Genomic DNA, 16,898 nt, shown 5'->3' on the forward strand with positions numbered 1-16,898 from the left:
GAAGAAGGATGAATAGGGATAATGCACCGTGCTCACCGAGAATATGGTTTGTGACTTTGTTTAGGGCCGTATCAGTATTGTGGCAGGATGGAAACCTGATCAGAGAGACTCGAACAATGAACTGCAGGAGAGATGGACATGGATTTGGGAGGTGGCAACAAATTTAAGGACTTTGGTGAGGAAAAGGTAGTTGAACATAAGAACATAAGAAATAAGAGCAGGAGTCGGCCATTCGGCCTTTCGAGCCTGCTCCGTTATTCAATAAGATCATGGCTGATCTTCTACCTCAACTCCACTTCCCGCACTGTCCTCATATCCCTTGATTCCTTAGTATCCAAAAATCTATCGATCTCTGTCTTGAATATACTCAATGACTGAGCTTCTACAGCTCTCTGGGGTAGAGAATTCCAAAGATTCCAAAGATCTCAGTCCTAAATGGCCGACCCCTTATTTGGAGGTGAGGCAGTAGTTTGCAAGGACAGAGGGATCTAGGGTGGGATTTTTAATGGGACTTGATGACAACAGATTTGAATGGGCATGTGTCAGTACCTGAGGGGAGGAAACCGTTTACAATGTCAGCTAGCATAAGGGCCAGGAAGGAAAATTGGGTAGGTATAGATATAGCAGGCTCATCCATTTCCAAGCATTAGTTGCAGAGAAAGCAACAATTCTATGTCATTGGTAGCTTCCATATAGCCTTGAACATCATTGATTGCGCACACATAGAGATCACAGTGCCCACAGTCCATCCCATTTCCTATATCAGCTTCAAAGGCTTCCAACATTTCAGTAAAATCTGATTAACACCCACTACACTTAAGGGATGCCTCATTGGCAAGAAGCTTCAACCACCAGTCTAGCTGATGCAGGGCACACGCATGTAACAACCTGACAGCTCTGAGAAGCATTATCAAGACTTGTACATAAGGATTGCCAGATACAATAAGTTGTTATTTGCTGTTGTACAACTTGTCTTATTGCATCCTATTGTCAAGCAGTTAGCGTTCTCATTATCGTATCTTTCTATTGCCCTATGCCTAGTCAAAGGTATATGCAATAGAGAAGACAAAGGCAAAAAGATGTGATTTAAAAACATTTATTGTGTTCTTGTGACGTGGGGTAACTGAGACAATTCAATAATTAGCTCTATTCCTCTTTGAAAATCGAATGCTTCTCTCCTGTAGCTTTGCAGCTTTTGGGGTGTCCTCTATGCTCCCTTTCTGGTAGCCGTACCATTAGCAGAAGGTGACTTATCCTACTGCGGACTTTCAGATTGTGGAGGATTCAGCAGCAATCGCTCGTGGTGGATCAGAGTGAGCACTGCCTTGAAATGTTGCAGTGGAGGGTACACTGACTTCAAAAGGCCATCAGAATAAATGTGGCCTAGACTATATGACATCTGGAATAGGCTACGGTTGTGGGTTTTAATCTCCTGCCTCTGCAGTGCCCTACTTAGGCCACTGGTAGTTAACATTTCCTTATACTTACCAGTGATCTGTCTGAGAACACAAAAATGTGTATCTATAAGGATAGAGAAATGTTGACTGTGTTTTCTATCTCCCCTCTCAGTTTGAATACAGAGCTCCTTGGATGTTGAATTCTATCTCAGATATAATAACAGTAGGAGCATTCTGGGGTGAAGTCCCATATTGTTTAGCACCTGGGTCAACGAACTTTCCATTGCAGCCACTGTCTGGTGTGACAATTCCTTTATGCTGGACAGCAGTGCAGTGAATCACAGGGCCAGCGCATGACTGGTGTCCAAAATGGTGATATTCATTTCGGAGAAGGGGATATGCATCTCTGTGATAAATTTCTCCCTAACACTTGCTTTGTTTGGATCGCAGGCTTGCATTCCACCATTGTCCTTTCCAAACCACCCTCAACAAGTGGAGGTGACACTTCCTTGGTGCTCAGTGAGTATTTCTTTGTTGGGGACTTACTAATGCCCCACTTATGTTGCTGAGCTTCTTCCGATGGAAGCGGGTCAGTAATATGTGATGGTTTTCATTGTGCTCCCCTGGTTATACTGTGGAGCAATTTATGCATATGAAGTTTCTCCAAACTCATGACTGCAACTACTTTTGCCTCATTCTATGAGTGATTGACGCAGTGGTCACCCAACTAGTGATCTCCTCCTGACTGTGTTTTCTGGTGAAAGAATTTGGGGAAGGAAGTACACCAGAAGGCATATTGCTGTCCTCCTGGCCAAAATATCATCTACAATCAGGGACACTTTTGGGCATCCCTAAATTACTTCACCTCCGGGTCCTCAAGGTTTCCATTGCAGCCATCCTGTTGATCAACAATTATTCTTGTCCTTCATAGAGTGCAATGTGGCTGTGATATTAGGAATCTCTTGTTAATGCTCCATTCCTATCATTCCTTCTGAACTTGGGTTCAGGATGCCACTGAGCTGTCCTTGGCCTCTCCATACTAGGCTCAACCTGCAGAGATGCTCCAACCTCTGTACCCCTGTGCTGTTAATTCACCAAGTGTGGAGGTTCCTGGTTAATGTAGTGGTGGTTATGTGGGTGGTTTCTGGCAGTTGTGATCTGTCTCTCAGATTATCCAACTTGTTCTGGGGAGATAAGAGAGGGCAGATATTAATGCAATACAGCCGAGGTTATACGTCATCGTCCAGAGCAGGTGTAGAAACCGCAAAGTATATAATCAACTATCCATAAAGCAAGTGTGATAGTTGGTAATGTTTTTCAATGCTTATTTTAAGCTACAGCTTCCTATTGGCTAAGGTGCGATGGACCACATGCGATCCTTCTGTTTCTGGCTCAGTCACCTCCTCCACACTATACAGGCTGAACTGTTCTGTAATGGCTTCTTCTGCCATTGTGAAGGCTTTAACTTCTGGATATTAAGGGAATCATTGGATACTAATGGAATCAAGGGATATGGGGATAGTGATGGAAAGTGGAGTTGAGGTAGACGTACAGTCATGTTCTTATTGAATGGCGGAGCAGGCTGGAGGGGCCGAATGGCCTACTCCTGCTCCTATTTCTTATGTTCTTGTGGTCGATTTCCTGTATTCCTGGAGGTTGAAGGCCAGTTTCTGTTTCGTTGGTCTTCTTAAATCTTGACTTTTTGTCATGTTCTATGAACTATAGCATTGACCAGGCCCAAGATGCTCCCTTACTCACATGCATGTTGCATAGGGACTGTTATCTTTCTGGCCTGGAAGGAACTTTGTTTTACTTAACGTTGTAATATTGCCAATAAGGTTAGATTTGGTGTACAGAAGTCTTAACTCCCAGAGTAAAACATTTTTCAACTGGGCGTTAAAAGCTACTTAGAATATTACGGAGGAAACTCTAAGCGGAAGTCTGAGTGATGGAAGTGTTAATGAGCTATCTCAAAGAAGGATGGGCCAGCCATCAAACTGTACGTTAAGTTAGCTTTAACAATGACGTTTATTAGGTTTGGTGCTAGGAATTTCACACCATTTTGATAGAATGGTTTTTATTCTATGCACCTGGCAATGGGTTTAGCTGAATCAACATATAGGTGCTGTAATCTCCCACATCAAAGCGGCACCATTTCATTCAAGGTGGCAACTTTGATTGCCAGCTCAGCAAGCCACTTTAACACATAGAGTTGAGGAATAGGTCAGAGGCCTGTCATTGCTTCTTTCTCTCTCTATATATATTTCTTTCTTAACAACAGAAAACGCTGGAAAAACTCAGCAGGCCAGGGCAGCACCCGTGGAGAGAGAAACCCCACAACCGAACATCAAGCCATCGTTTCCAAGACTGTCACTGACCTCATCTCCTCTGGAGATCTTCCCCCTACGGCCACCAACCTCATAGTTCCCCAACCCCGCACAGCCCGCTTCTACCTCCTTCCCAAGATCCACAAACAGGACTGCCCTGGTAGACCCATCGTTTCAGCCTGTTCTTGCCCCACGGAACTTATCTCTTCCCATCTCGACTCTTTTTTCTCCCCTTGTTCAGTCTCTTCTCACCTACATCCGCGACTCTTCCGACGCCCTCCGCCACTTTAACAGTTTCCAGCTTCCCGGCCCCAACCGCCTCCTTATCACTATGGACGTTCAATCCCTCTACACCTCCATCCCTCAGGGCGCTCCGCTTCTTCCTTGAACAGAGGCCCAACCAGTCCCATCCGCCTGGCTGAACTTGTTCTCACATTGAACAACTTCTCCTTTGACTCCACTCATTTCCTCCAAATCAAAGGTGTTGCTATGGGTACCCGCATGGGTCCTAGCTATGCCTGCCTTTTTGTGGGATATGTGGAACACTCTTTGTTCCAGTCCTACTTGGATCCCCTCCCTCACCTCTTTTTCTGGTACATTGATGACTGTATCGGTGCCATCTCCTGCTCTCGCCCTGAACTAGAAAATTTCATTCACTTTGCTTCCAGTTTCCACCCTTCCCTCACCTTCACATGGTCCATCTCCAACTCTTCCCTTCCCTTCCTCGACTTCTCCGTCTCCATCTCTGGGGATAGGTTATTGACAAACATTCACTACAAGCCCACTGACTCCCACAGCTACCTGGACTACACTTCCTCCCACCCCGCCTCCTGTAAGGACTCTATTCCATTCTCCCAGTTTCTCCATCTCCGCCGCATCTGTTCTGACGATGCCACCTTCCATACCAGTGCTTCCAACATGTCTTCCTTTTTCCTCAACCGAGGATTCCCCTCTACTGTGGTTGACACGGCCCTCGACCGTGTCCGTTCTATCTCCCGCACTTCTGCCCTCACCCCGCCCCTCCCTCCCGGAACCACGATAGAGTTCCCCTTGTCCTCACCTTTCCCCCCACCAGCCTCCACATTCAATGGATCATCCTCCGCCATTTCCGCCACCTCCAGCGTGATCCCACCACCAAATGCATCTTCCCCTCACCTCCCCTTTCAGCATTCCGTAGGGACTGCTCCCTCCATGACACCCTAGTCCACTCCTCTATCATCCCCAGCACCCCTTCCTCTTCGCCCGGCACCGTCCCGTGCAAGCGCAGGAGACGCAACACATGCCCTTATACCTCCCCCTTTCCCACTGTCCAGGGCCCCAAACACCCCTTCCAGGTGAAACAGCGATTTACTTGTACTTCCTGCAATTTAGTATACTGTATTCGCTGCTCACGATGTGGTCTCCTCTAAACTGGGGAGACCAAACGCAGATTGGGTGAACGCTTTGCGGAACACCTCCGTTCAGTCCGTAAGGGGGACCCCGAGCTCCCGGTGGCCTGTCATTTTAATTCACCGCTCCATTCCCACTCGGACCTCACCGTCCTCGGCCTCTTGCATTGTTCCACGGAAGCTCAGCGTAAGCTCGAGGAACAGCACCTCATCTTTCGATTAGGCACTCTACAGCCCTCTGGACTCAACATAGAGTTCAACAATTTCAGATCATAACCTCGGCCCCGATCACATATATATATTTCTTATTTTTTTATCCACACTTTTGTTTGGCCTTTTTTCTTCCCTCCCACAGGCAGCTGTCCTTCATTCTGCCAGCGCAATTCACACCTCATCTAGAGCCATCCTTTGTTCCTTAACCTCTCCCATCACCACCTCCTCTTGCCTTGAATATCTCTTAATGGCCCAGAAATTCGGGTCCCAACGCGTGAGTACGGACGGAGTACTCACGCATGGACCCGATGGAAGTGCCGGAATCTTGCATGCACTACGCATGTGCGGGAAACCGGCACTTCCGATCCTCTAGAGGTCAAATGCGTGCGCGCGGGAGTCTGCACGTGCGCGTTGAACTTCCTTTTTTTTTCAGGTTTTAACGTGCGGGTAAGTCTGTACATTTTAGAAATGTAAAAAGCAACCGTAAGGACTTCATTTTCAAAGGTAAGTGGTCAATTATTTAAAATTAAAACTTTTTTTCCACAGGTTTTTTACTTTTAAATACTTTAAAGCAAGGTAAGTTTATTTTTAGCCCCGTTTTTAAAAAAAATTATATTTTTAAAAAATTTAAATTTTTGTTTAAAATAGTTATTTAATGTCATTTATAGTTTATTTACAAAGTGCGATGTTTTTAAAAAAATTATTTGAAGGTAAAGTACAGTTTTACAGCCTCAGCATTTATACGTTTTGGCAGGTCTGTCAAGGCTTATGAATGGAGCATTCCCTGCTCCGATTGGCTGCCTGTTGCTCACGTGATCCCAGGGGACGCTTCGCACTAACTACGCCCCTGGGACACGCCAGCATAGCGCGCCGGCCTCTGGGACAGGCCTCGGGGAGGAATTCCACGCAGGCCAAGAGGTCAACTGCCGGCGCGCTAGGTAAGTGTAGGTCGGGGGCTTGCACACGCGGGAAGCCCCCGACCCGAATTTCTGGGCCAATGTCTCTCAATCTCTCCGGCTTTCTATCCCATCACTGACCTTCCCTTTTGTTCTTTCATCCCCTCCCCCTTTTCCCAGCCCCTAAACTTGCTTTAAAATCTGTTCCATTTCCTGCTTTTTTCTCAGTTCTGACGAAAGGTTCTCGACCTGAAACGTTAACTCTGTTTCTCTCTCCACGGATGCTGCCCTGGCCTGCTGAGTTTTTCCAGCATTTTCTGTTGTTATTTCGGATTTCCAGCATCCGCAGTATTTTGCTGTCGTATATTTCTTTCTTTCTCTCTCTCATATTCACCAGGCAGTATAAGTTAGTCAGAGAGAGAGAGAGAGAAAGAATCCAGACTCAGGTACTGTAACAGAGCAAATGTGCTAGTTAACTTAGGGACAGTAAGGTTGAAAGTGCATTGTTCCTAGAATAATGGCAGAGTCACATACTTTGTTACTTTATGGAACATGGGCCTAGAAATTGGGTTTTGGCTTAGCCAGGGCTTTAGCGGCGGAAGTTAGTGCCGGCGCTAAGTCCCCCTGCGCGCGCCAAAAATTCAGTGGCGCCGCGCCCAAACGGCTGCCGGCGTTACTGAAGGGTCTTAGCGCCTGGAAAAGGGCGCTAACTGCCGTTTCGCGCCGCAATTCCGGCGCTGCGGCACCCGATGCGGTGCGGCAGGCTGGGGAAGTGCAGGCCTCCTCCTTCCGTTAAGGAGGAGCTGCCTGCACCCGGCCGCGGCCCGCGCAAATCTGCTTAAAAATGAGCCCGGCACCTCGGACAAGTGCCGGGCTTGCATCTGTTCCGGGGGGGGGGGGGAGAGAAGTCCAGGGAGGGAGCTGCGGGCAGGCGGCCGGCGGGAAAGCCGCCGCGGGGCCTTTAATGCGCCGGCGCTAACTGCAGTAAGGCACCTCTGACAAAACGCTGGTTGCGGCTGCCACGGGCGAGGCGGCCGCAACTCAATTTCGGAGTTCGGGCGGGTTACCACGGCAACCGGGACGCTGCGCACACCGATGACGTCATCGGTGCCGGCGCAGCGCTACCGGAGCAACGCCGATTTAGGGCCCCAGGGAATTTCACTACTGGCCATAACTCCGGCGCAAGGCCCTCTAGCGCCTCAAATGAGGCGCTAAGGCTACTGAATTTTCAGCCGATGGAGTGGTAAAAAATACAGACATCACGCTGAAAATCAATATTCTGTTCATATAAGTTAAACTACTGTGTTGATTTGTTTCTTTTATTCTTTTGTCCGATCGCAGCCCTGCCTCCGATCTATCTTCTTTTCTTTCCAGTTTTGAAGAAGGGTTCGACCCGAAACGTCAACTCAAATTTCTCTCCATGGATGTTGTCTGACCTGCTGAGTTTTTCCAGCATTTTCTGGTGTTGATTTGTGAAGTTTATAGCACACAAAACAAAAGCTGCAATGAGTGTATAATCAATATTCTAGATTTTCAAAACACACATACAAAACAACTTGCCACCTGAGTGTAAAACTGGCACTGCGGATTGGCCTAGTTTTTATTTCCAATGCTAATTTTACACCCTAGCGGCAAGTTTAAAATCTGCCCCTCTGCTTTTTTACTTAAAGTCAATAATTGGGCGGACTTTTTGCGATAGAAACAATGATGAGGCTAACAGCGCTCACTGTTATTGACGTGTAAATCGGACAGCAGCTTTCAGCAACTGCACATGCGCAGTTAAATGCGTAAATCAGGGAATTGCTGCCCGAGATGCCCTGCTCCTCCAAAAGCTGTGCGATAATAATATCTTGCCAAGAGACTCGCCATTGAAATACATGGAATGACGAAAGGTTGCTGAACTTACCTGATATATACACACCAAATTTGCCAGAAAAAATTAGGGGTTGTCCTTTCCAGTGTAAGTACCCTTTTAGCAGCGTGATAAGTCTTAATTATTCCCAAATAACCTCTCTGGCACTGAAAATTAACTTTAACAAGTGTGCAGTCTCATTCCTTCTAATTTTAATTATTGTTGGAGATTTTTTTTAAATTAAAAATGTTAACTTTTTTTTCTTTCTGTCTCTGTTATCTCGCTCTCTTAGTCCAATCTTTCTTTACCTCTCTTTGTTTTGCTTTCTGTACCTGATTTTACATTGAATTAAATATTCTAACTGACACTTCCTGGTTCAGACTCTGCGCTGCTCATTAACAATTCTTCAATCTGATTGGTTAAGGGGACACACAGTTGCTTGCCCTGTTCACAGAGGTCCCCGATGCCCTGTAGAGGGCACCATGCTGTTTTGATGACTGACAGGAATTTCCAGAGCAAAAGCATCTCAAAAGTCTAAGGGCAAGTGCAAGTGTAACAAAAGGACCGCAAAATCCAGCCCAATATATACTTTACCTCAATAAAGTTTTTGAAATTTCTCCTCCAGCTTTTCTTTAAAATAATTTTGGAAAACAATTGAGCATAAACTGTTGGAAGATAAAGACAAATATTGCAGCATTTCAACTACTGAATGGTGCGGATATATCCTGCAAAAGGGGGTACACTGCACATTCTCAGACTGTATCAGCTCTGGGAAAAAATATCAAGTCCAAGTCCAGACTTTCTGGAGCGTCTAGGCATTTAAGTAAAACAGTTTCAGCTACTCTCGCTACTGGAAGGTCATGGGTTCATGATCCCCTGTTGCTGTACTTGGGCATATAATCTAGGCTGACACTTCACGACAGCAGCAATGGAGTGCTGTGTTGTCGGAGGTGCTATTTTTAAGATGAGATATTGAACTAAGATGATGGATGTAAAAGATCTCTTGCCATTATTCAGAGTAGAATGTGGGACTCTTCTCGGTGACCTGACTAATGTTTTTTCCCCTCAAATAACATCACCTTAAACATATTATTAAGTTATTTATCTTATTGCTGTTCTTCAGAACTCGCTGTGTGCATATTGGCAGCTGTGTTTGTTTACATAACACCAGTGACTATACTTCATGAGTAATTGTCTGTGGAGCACTTTGGGATGTCTAAAAGGCACTGTATAAATGCAAGTTCTTTCTTTAATGAAGGCATTAAAAGACACAAAATACAAACTGGTGGATAAATTAAATTCTGTTATTGTGAAATATGTTTTTTATGTGAATTTATAATTTTGTTTGAACTCTTATTTTGGACATTAGAAGTTTCAGTTACTGAGAAGAAAAGTTGCAGTAATACTTTTTCAGGAAATATTTTGAGTGATTTATAGGGAAAAGGCAGACATAAGGAGTGTGATGGAATACTCTCCACTTGCCTGGATGAGTACAGCTCCAACAACACTCAAGAAGATCGACAACATCCATGACAAAGCACCCTGCTTGATTGGCACCCCATCCACCACCTTAAACATTCACTCCCTCCACCACCGGTGAACCGTGGCTGCAGTGTGTACCATCTACAAGATGCACTGCAGCAACTCGCCAAGGCTCCTTCGGCAGCACCTACCAAACCTGCGACCTCTACCACCTAGAAGGACATGGGCAGCAGGCGCATGGGAACACCACCACCTCCAAGTTCGCCTCCAAGTCACACACCATCCTGACTTAGAAGTATATCGTCATTCTTTCATCATCACTGGGTCAAAGTCCTGGAACTCCCTCCCTAACAGCACTGTGGGAGTACCTTCAGCACACGGACTGCAGTGGTTCAAGAAGGTGTCTCACCACCACCTTCTCAAGGGCAATTATGGATGGGCAATAAATGCTGGCCTTGCCAGCGACGCCCACATCCCCTGAGCGAATAAAAAAAAAGTGCATTACAGGAGACTCAATAAAACAGCTGGTGTTGTGTGATAGGCAAGGTATGACATTGAAAGTCCAATACGGCTTGACAGATAATCAAAAAAAATGCGGATAATTTTATAGTGAGATTTCCCATAAAAGCTCGTTTACATCGGTGTTTTCAGTAGAACAAGCGCCCCACATATCGAACTTAGAATATTATGGCCAGGAATTCACTGCAATGGTGGTATTGCCCACAAACGCCATAAGTTAGACAGTTATGCTCCCCGATGCACCAGTGACAAAATTTATGTCAAAATTTGCTGAAAATTAGAATAGGCCACAACGAGCATAGTGGAGGGATCAGGAGCAGCCTGTCAATGTCTGATACACATCCACAGAACAGAGCAACAGGCTATTTAATGGAAGCAATTAGGAGCATTGGCTCTGATCTGATAAGGTGGGGATGGGTCGCAGTCTGTAACGGAAGGAGTGTCAATGTCAGATTGGATTTGATTGATGAGATTGTAAATATATAAATCGTCATCAAGAAGGGATCTGTATGCATAGGGTTGTCTCCTGAACTGTGTGCAGTCCCTAGCCATATTTCATCACCAGTTACAATCCATACTTAGCGCACAAGTTCAATAAATGTTAGTATACAAATAATGGGCTGGATCTTGCTGTGTGCCCTGTGACATGAATCAGTCATTCATGAAAGAAAGACATATGAAATAATACTGAGCGGCCTGCGGGTGGCGCTGTCCAGGGAGAGTATAAATACTCGGGCACGGGCCCAGCTTGTGCAGGACATTGTTAACAAGAACTAGTGAAGGACACAACTAGACCTCCATGTTGTAAAACAGTTGATTAAAGCTTTGTTTAACACTTAGACCGAGTGCCTAGTAGTTTTCTTACGTCACCCTGTTAGACTTTTTTCTGCACCTTTCAGCTCAATATTTTCTTGCCCTGTAACTTGCTGAAAATGCGAGCTGAGAATGGCGAGGTGAGGGCAATGGGGCATTTGGGACCTCAGTGAATGATGGGACCAAAAGTCTATCTCCTTAACCAATGAGATTTAAGGATTGAGAAAGAAACAGAGGAATGACTGAGAAGGAATAGGGTGCATTCGAGTTATATCAGGTACAGAAAGAGAAATAAAAAGGAAAGATCAGAATGAGAGAAAAAAAGTGACAAAAAGGAAAAGTAAGGAAATAAAATTACAGTTTAAATTTGACATTTAAAAAATTGCTAAGAACAACTAAAGGAATGAGACGCCAAAGTTTAAATTGTTCACTTTCTGGGCTACAGAGGTTGATTGCCAGTGTATTAACAATTGTCTTATCATTAAAAAGGTACTGACCCTCTTAATTACCAGGCTTAACATTCTGCGGTGAGTTTAATGGGCAATTAATGTGCAAATCCAGCAAGTTCTTAAAAATAATGGGGTGTCTAAGGATGAGATGCTATTTGTGCAAAGCTAATGGTGGCACGGCGTAAATCGACCAGCAAGTTCTGGAGATTCACAATTCATGCCATAGTTTGAAATCCTCTGAACCTGCTGGCCAACTTGCACATTAATAATGGCATGTGTAGTAATACGCCATTATTTTTCTAGCAAGATCCGGCCCAATATCAGTCGGGGGAAACTCCAGGCTGCCAAAACACTTACTTTATTAGGTGATTCAGGTTTTGAAGTTTCTAGAACAAGTCAGTAAAGATGTTACCCTCAGGCAACCTGCTGAGTGATTGAATATTTTACTGATGCTGAGCCCTTCAGCACCATTCTGCAATGGTGTAAGTGGCTCTGATGACCATAGTAATGTTAACTCAGCAAACTCGACCTTACCATTGATTTTAATGGGGGTGGGGGGCAGGGGGAATTTATGATAATTGGCAAGCGTCTCTGTGGAGCAGCCGAATACTTCCAGGAAATTATTCTGACGAAAGGTCACCGATCTGAAACGTTAGCTGTTTCTCTCTCCACAGATACTGCCTGACCTGCTGAGTGTTTCCAGCATTTTCTGTTTTTATATCCCAAGAAATTATGGTGTGGCGTACATAAAGGCACGAGTCACTCACACCATAATTTCCTGGTATTTCTGCATCATAATAATGGCATACACTGTAGATGTGCCATTGCTGTGATGCACGTTTTCAGCAAATGCAGGACCTATCTGCGCTATTATTAAATATATATAAAACCACTTTATGTAAATAGACAATCTAAATGTATATGTCTATATACAACCATTATATATATATAAAATATGTGTGCGTGAATGTTCTTCATTTCAATCTTAAATGATTTCCCTCCTCCATTTTCATGGGATCATGCGCTTGCAACTAAATGTTTTTCTGCACCCATGTGGATTAACTAATAGTACTCACATTGAACACCAATTAGCTCAACAGCTTACCCTTCAGTATGCAGCTGCACTCCTCCTGCATGTCTTTACTCTTGGTTCGCAATCCATAAATCTAAAAAAAATCTTATTTAAAATGTCTGCACTGGCCAGTTTGATTGGAACAAGCAAACAGAGAAATGTAAGATCACAGCTTGGTTTATAGGGCCACAGAGGAATGAACTCCTGGTACAATCAGTATTTTATGGGGTGGGGGATGATGCAAGCCAGGGTCTCTAGCTGCGTGTATTAAAATTCACCTACAACATTTCAAGCACACGCGCTCCTTGCACATTCCCCACCACAGACTTTATTTTCCCTAAAAATGCATCTCTTGGACAAAACTGAGCGCCAAGAGAAATCTACCCAAATCAACCGTTTAAAACGTGCATTTAGAACCAGCTTGTGCACTTACAGTATGTACACTGAAAATATATGCATTAATATATGGACATATTTTTGATACGTTTATGTGATTCACGGTAGCTAGCAACAACAGACTGTTAAAAATGCCATTGAAATTAGTGCAGAAATCCGATATTTTCAGAGATTAAAATTGGTGAACTAAACGCATGTGGAGAGTGATGCAGAACATGAGGTGGGTGTGAATATGATAAATTAACAAGAAGTGACCCCGACCAATGCCCAAAGCCTGTTGCATCCCCCCCCCCCCGCTATAACTTGCATGGTGTAATGTGTTTACCAGGTTTTATTGGCCATCCGAGATAAACATTCAGTAATCATGATTAATACCAAGTAATGAGCCAGTTTACCACCAGTACGAGAACGGTGCAAATACTGGTATCGTTACTCATCTGGTTGACGTGTGGTGTCTTTGTTCACTCTTATTGGCGATGTTTTTGATTTCTGATTTACACCTTAAGTAAATGAAAGGCTGGCGGATGAACATGATCGCTACATCGCAGAAAAATAACCACGTGTAAATAATACAACGTGTAAAATTGACATTGTGAGATTTTTCAACACAAGACCGGTGAAACGTGTTTTGTTTTGGGTTTTCATAACCCACAGTATTTTGTAATCAAATCAGACTATATTAACACACAACACGCCAATAAACATCCTCTTATGGAGCATCCAGCCACTACAATGAACTTTCCCTAATGCTGAAATACTGCTTTACAACACCAATAAAAAGGGGAGACGTATTTCCTTTTCTTTTTCTGAAAGCGTCTCTTCATTCCCAAGCAAAGGAGTATCATCTATGGGAAATGTCCTTGGGAACAATTGACTTTTAGTCCTGCACAATCTTGCGGGGTGCGACGCATTGTCTGGCTCTTCGTGCTTTCACGTGAGGCACACAATAACCTTTCAACTCAGGAGGACCTTAAAAAACATCTGAGTGGAGTCTTATTTATCCTTTGCGTTTCGAAATCTCGTTCAAAAATAGCGAAAAGGACTTCCTTCGTTAAAACTCGCAGATGGAGGCAATGTATAACGCCAATCTTGCAAATTCTTAAAGGCGTATTTCGAGGAAAGATTTTAAGACACACAAACGCAGTTAATGTGTTATAAAGCTTAATGTGATTATGTTAACTAGACAGGCAGAGCGAGATGGACGCACACAAAAAAAGCTTCCCCATTGAGGGGTTTTAAAGCAGTCTATATTAACATAAGCATTGTGGGGGCACTTTCCGTCCCAGCGCTTTCCAACTGAGCAGCAATGTCTTTTGTGATCGAGGAGCTGATCCATCTCCCTCCCGAAGCTCACGTCCACAAATAGCTTGTTCTTCAAATCTGAATGAAGAGTCGAGCATTATGGAATTCTGTTCTGTGTGCGCGGCTGTTCCCATTTTTAAACGCTGTGTTCCTCCCCTCCATTTCCATTTATCTCGCAAAATAGCTATTATTTTTAATTCTGTATTGTAAACCCTCGCCTCTTTAATTAAATGACTAGATATCCTTAATGCTTGACTTTATGAATCTCCTTTATTATGCTTCGCTGTAGCTTCCATATAATTACATTTCAAAGCTGCACAATGTTTGGAGGGTGTTAAAATCATAACTCTATAACAGGATACCACTTAAACCAAATGGTTTACCAGTAAAACATGTGATTACATTATTGCAATAACATCATTGGTGTATCAGTTAATCACTGGGGACACATAAGGTGGATTGAAACTTGCGGGTTTTAACAGTCATTTATGTTAAAAAATGATATTGGAACCTTTATTCTTTGATAATTGATATTTAAAAAAACGAATTAGACATATTTCTTGCCAGTCTATGTTTGTTTAATCGTCATTGAATAAACCACTCTCGAATTCTCAGTGGAAACGCCACAATCCAGATAACAGGAATGAGTAAACACAGTGCGGAAATGAATATGTTTACCTGTATTGCTCATCTGCACTGGGCTGTGATAGCAAGTGTTATCAGAAACTTAGCCCTCCTGGACACATGGGTACAATTTCTCGCTTACGTGAAACAAACGAGAGATTTAAAAAAAAAATTGCTGTCATGCCTTTTTGGCAACTTGGTCTCAAACGGAATGACAATGTACCCGGGTGATGTTGCCAGAACAGTATAGACATTTCTGTAGCAACATTGTTCAGGAATCTTACCGGTGTGGTGCACTGCAATGGAAATTGCACCACAAATTCCAAATGATCACATATTGTCTTAAATATGAGATGATATGCAGGAGAGACGTGCATTCTCTATTGTGTATGTGTGTGTTGGGGGAGGGAGATCTGGTTTGCAATTCTCTTAACTCGCAGAGCTGGATTCTGACGTAATTACACACAGTGCAACTGCAATGCCCGCTTGGCTTTAAAATATAAGACAGCTATTTCTTGAATAATTGACAAAAGTTTTCTTTCCCATTTTATTTAGTTGGTGGTTTACTAGTTCTAGTTGTGGAGACACTAACAACGCCTCCCCCCCCCCCCCCAAAAAAAAAAGAATAAGACTGCAACGTCGCCGAATGGAACAGTTACAACAAAGACACGTTTGGGCATGTTTCTATGGAATCGGAGGCTACCAGCTCTTGCTGTGATAAATATCACTGGACAACACAGTTACATTCTCACTGCACATTTCACAAGGCGGATGCAAAATATATCCTTGATGTTTCTCCCGGATTTCAGTTGGCACCGCTCAGTGTTGTCAAAAACACCTTAAGGCAATAAATCTATCGGCAAACAATCGCAAAAAGGTCCCAGTAAAATGATTACGCCCAATTGTTCGCATCCGGTTCCACATATCGCACGATACATGCATGGATCATTGATATTGAGAGCAGCAACGCTATAATGCAGTGTTAGTTTGTGTGCACCCTACAGGTACGGCGTGCTCCGAACGCGACTATGAAGCGGATCAGAAAGTATTTATCACCAGTTACATTAAGAGCATCGGGCACTGTCGTTAATTTCACAGGAAAATCTCCATTAGCTATTTATAACACTCTGTGGAGACCATGGCACTGATACAGTGATTTCCTCATTAAAATGTTCTGAACATTGCACCATAATGACACACGGTGACAGTACATTAATATTTGGGGGAAAGATTCGATATTTGCGACCTAAATGGCAAGTAAACCTTTTTGAGATTGCTTTTATATTTCGAATACCTGCTCTGTATAGTTAAAAAAAATCAAATACCGTCTCCATGCTGCAGATCGCATTGTTTCATTGTTGGCGAGTTGTAAAAGGGAGGGAGGGAGGGAGGGGAGGAGAGAGGACGGTCCCATTCACTCGCTGCTGCCTCAGCTCCCTCCCCGGCAGAGGAGCGGCCCAATGAGGCGGCGCGCCGCCTAACCTCTGGCCGCCGACCCCGCCGTGTGTGGCTGATGTCATGGGGCCGCATTGCTGGGCAGCGCTGCCGGGGCTGAGGCTGGAGCAGGACGCGGTGAGAGGCTGCTGAGAGCGGGCGGGCGAGCCAGCCAGCCGCCCAGCCCCCCAACAACAACTAGAGAGAGAGAGAGGGGGCAGCCAGCCGGGGAGGGAGGGAAGGAAGAGGAAAAATTAATACCCCCCCCAAAAAAAACCCTCCTCCTCCTCCAGCCACCCTCCGCAAGCCGGCTCTGGGTCCCACTCCACAGCCGCGCTGAGCTCGCTGGCTCACCCCCGGCTCCTCCTCCCACTGGCCCCGCCGATCCACAACACAAAGGCAGTGGGGGGACCCGCGGCGTCAGATCGGCTCCCAGGAGCCGGCCACTGGCTCGGGCTCACACCCTCTCCTGCGCTGCTGCCATCCCACTCCAGCTTTTCCCTCTCTTGTGTCTCTCTCTCTCTTTCCCTCCCCCCCTCCTCTCCTCCTCCACTACCCCCCACCCCCCCTCTCGCTCTCCCTATACCCTCCCCTCTTGCTTTTGTCTGATTCCTTCCTGCTTCTCTCGGGCTCAGCCTCTCTTCTCTCTCTCCCTCTCTCTCTCTCTCTCCCCCCTTTAATAAAAGATGCCGAGCTCGCTCTTCGCCGACATGGAGCGGAACCCCGGCGGCGGC

General features: G+C 44.8%; 1 protein-coding gene and 1 long non-coding RNA gene across 2 annotated transcripts in view; one reads left to right on the forward strand and one right to left on the reverse strand.

Annotated features, from left to right (window-relative positions):
• Positions 1-1,080: 1,080 nt before the first annotated feature.
• Positions 1,081-16,172, reverse strand: LOC147100135 (uncharacterized). Its single transcript, XR_015073840.1, has 2 exons — positions 16,056-16,172; positions 1,081-2,581 (listed from the first exon to the last, which is right to left on the reverse strand). It is a non-coding gene; the product is annotated as an uncharacterized LOC147100135 (long non-coding RNA).
• Positions 16,173-16,694: 522 nt separating this feature from the next.
• mex3b (mex-3 RNA binding family member B) overlaps positions 16,695-16,898 on the forward strand; it is a 3,749-nt gene continuing 3,545 nt past the window's right edge. The window contains exon 1 of the mRNA XM_085968869.1: positions 16,695-16,898. This exon is cut by the window's right edge and continues 211 nt beyond it. Coding sequence (XP_085824995.1) covers positions 16,851-16,898 — 48 coding nt within the window. The 5' untranslated portion in view covers positions 16,695-16,850.

Source organism: Somniosus microcephalus, chromosome 27, assembly GCF_052327205.1.
Source record: "Somniosus microcephalus isolate GS21.2 chromosome 27, FLI_Smic_1.0, whole genome shotgun sequence".
Classification (NCBI taxonomy): Eukaryota; Metazoa; Chordata; class Chondrichthyes; order Squaliformes; family Somniosidae; genus Somniosus; species Somniosus microcephalus.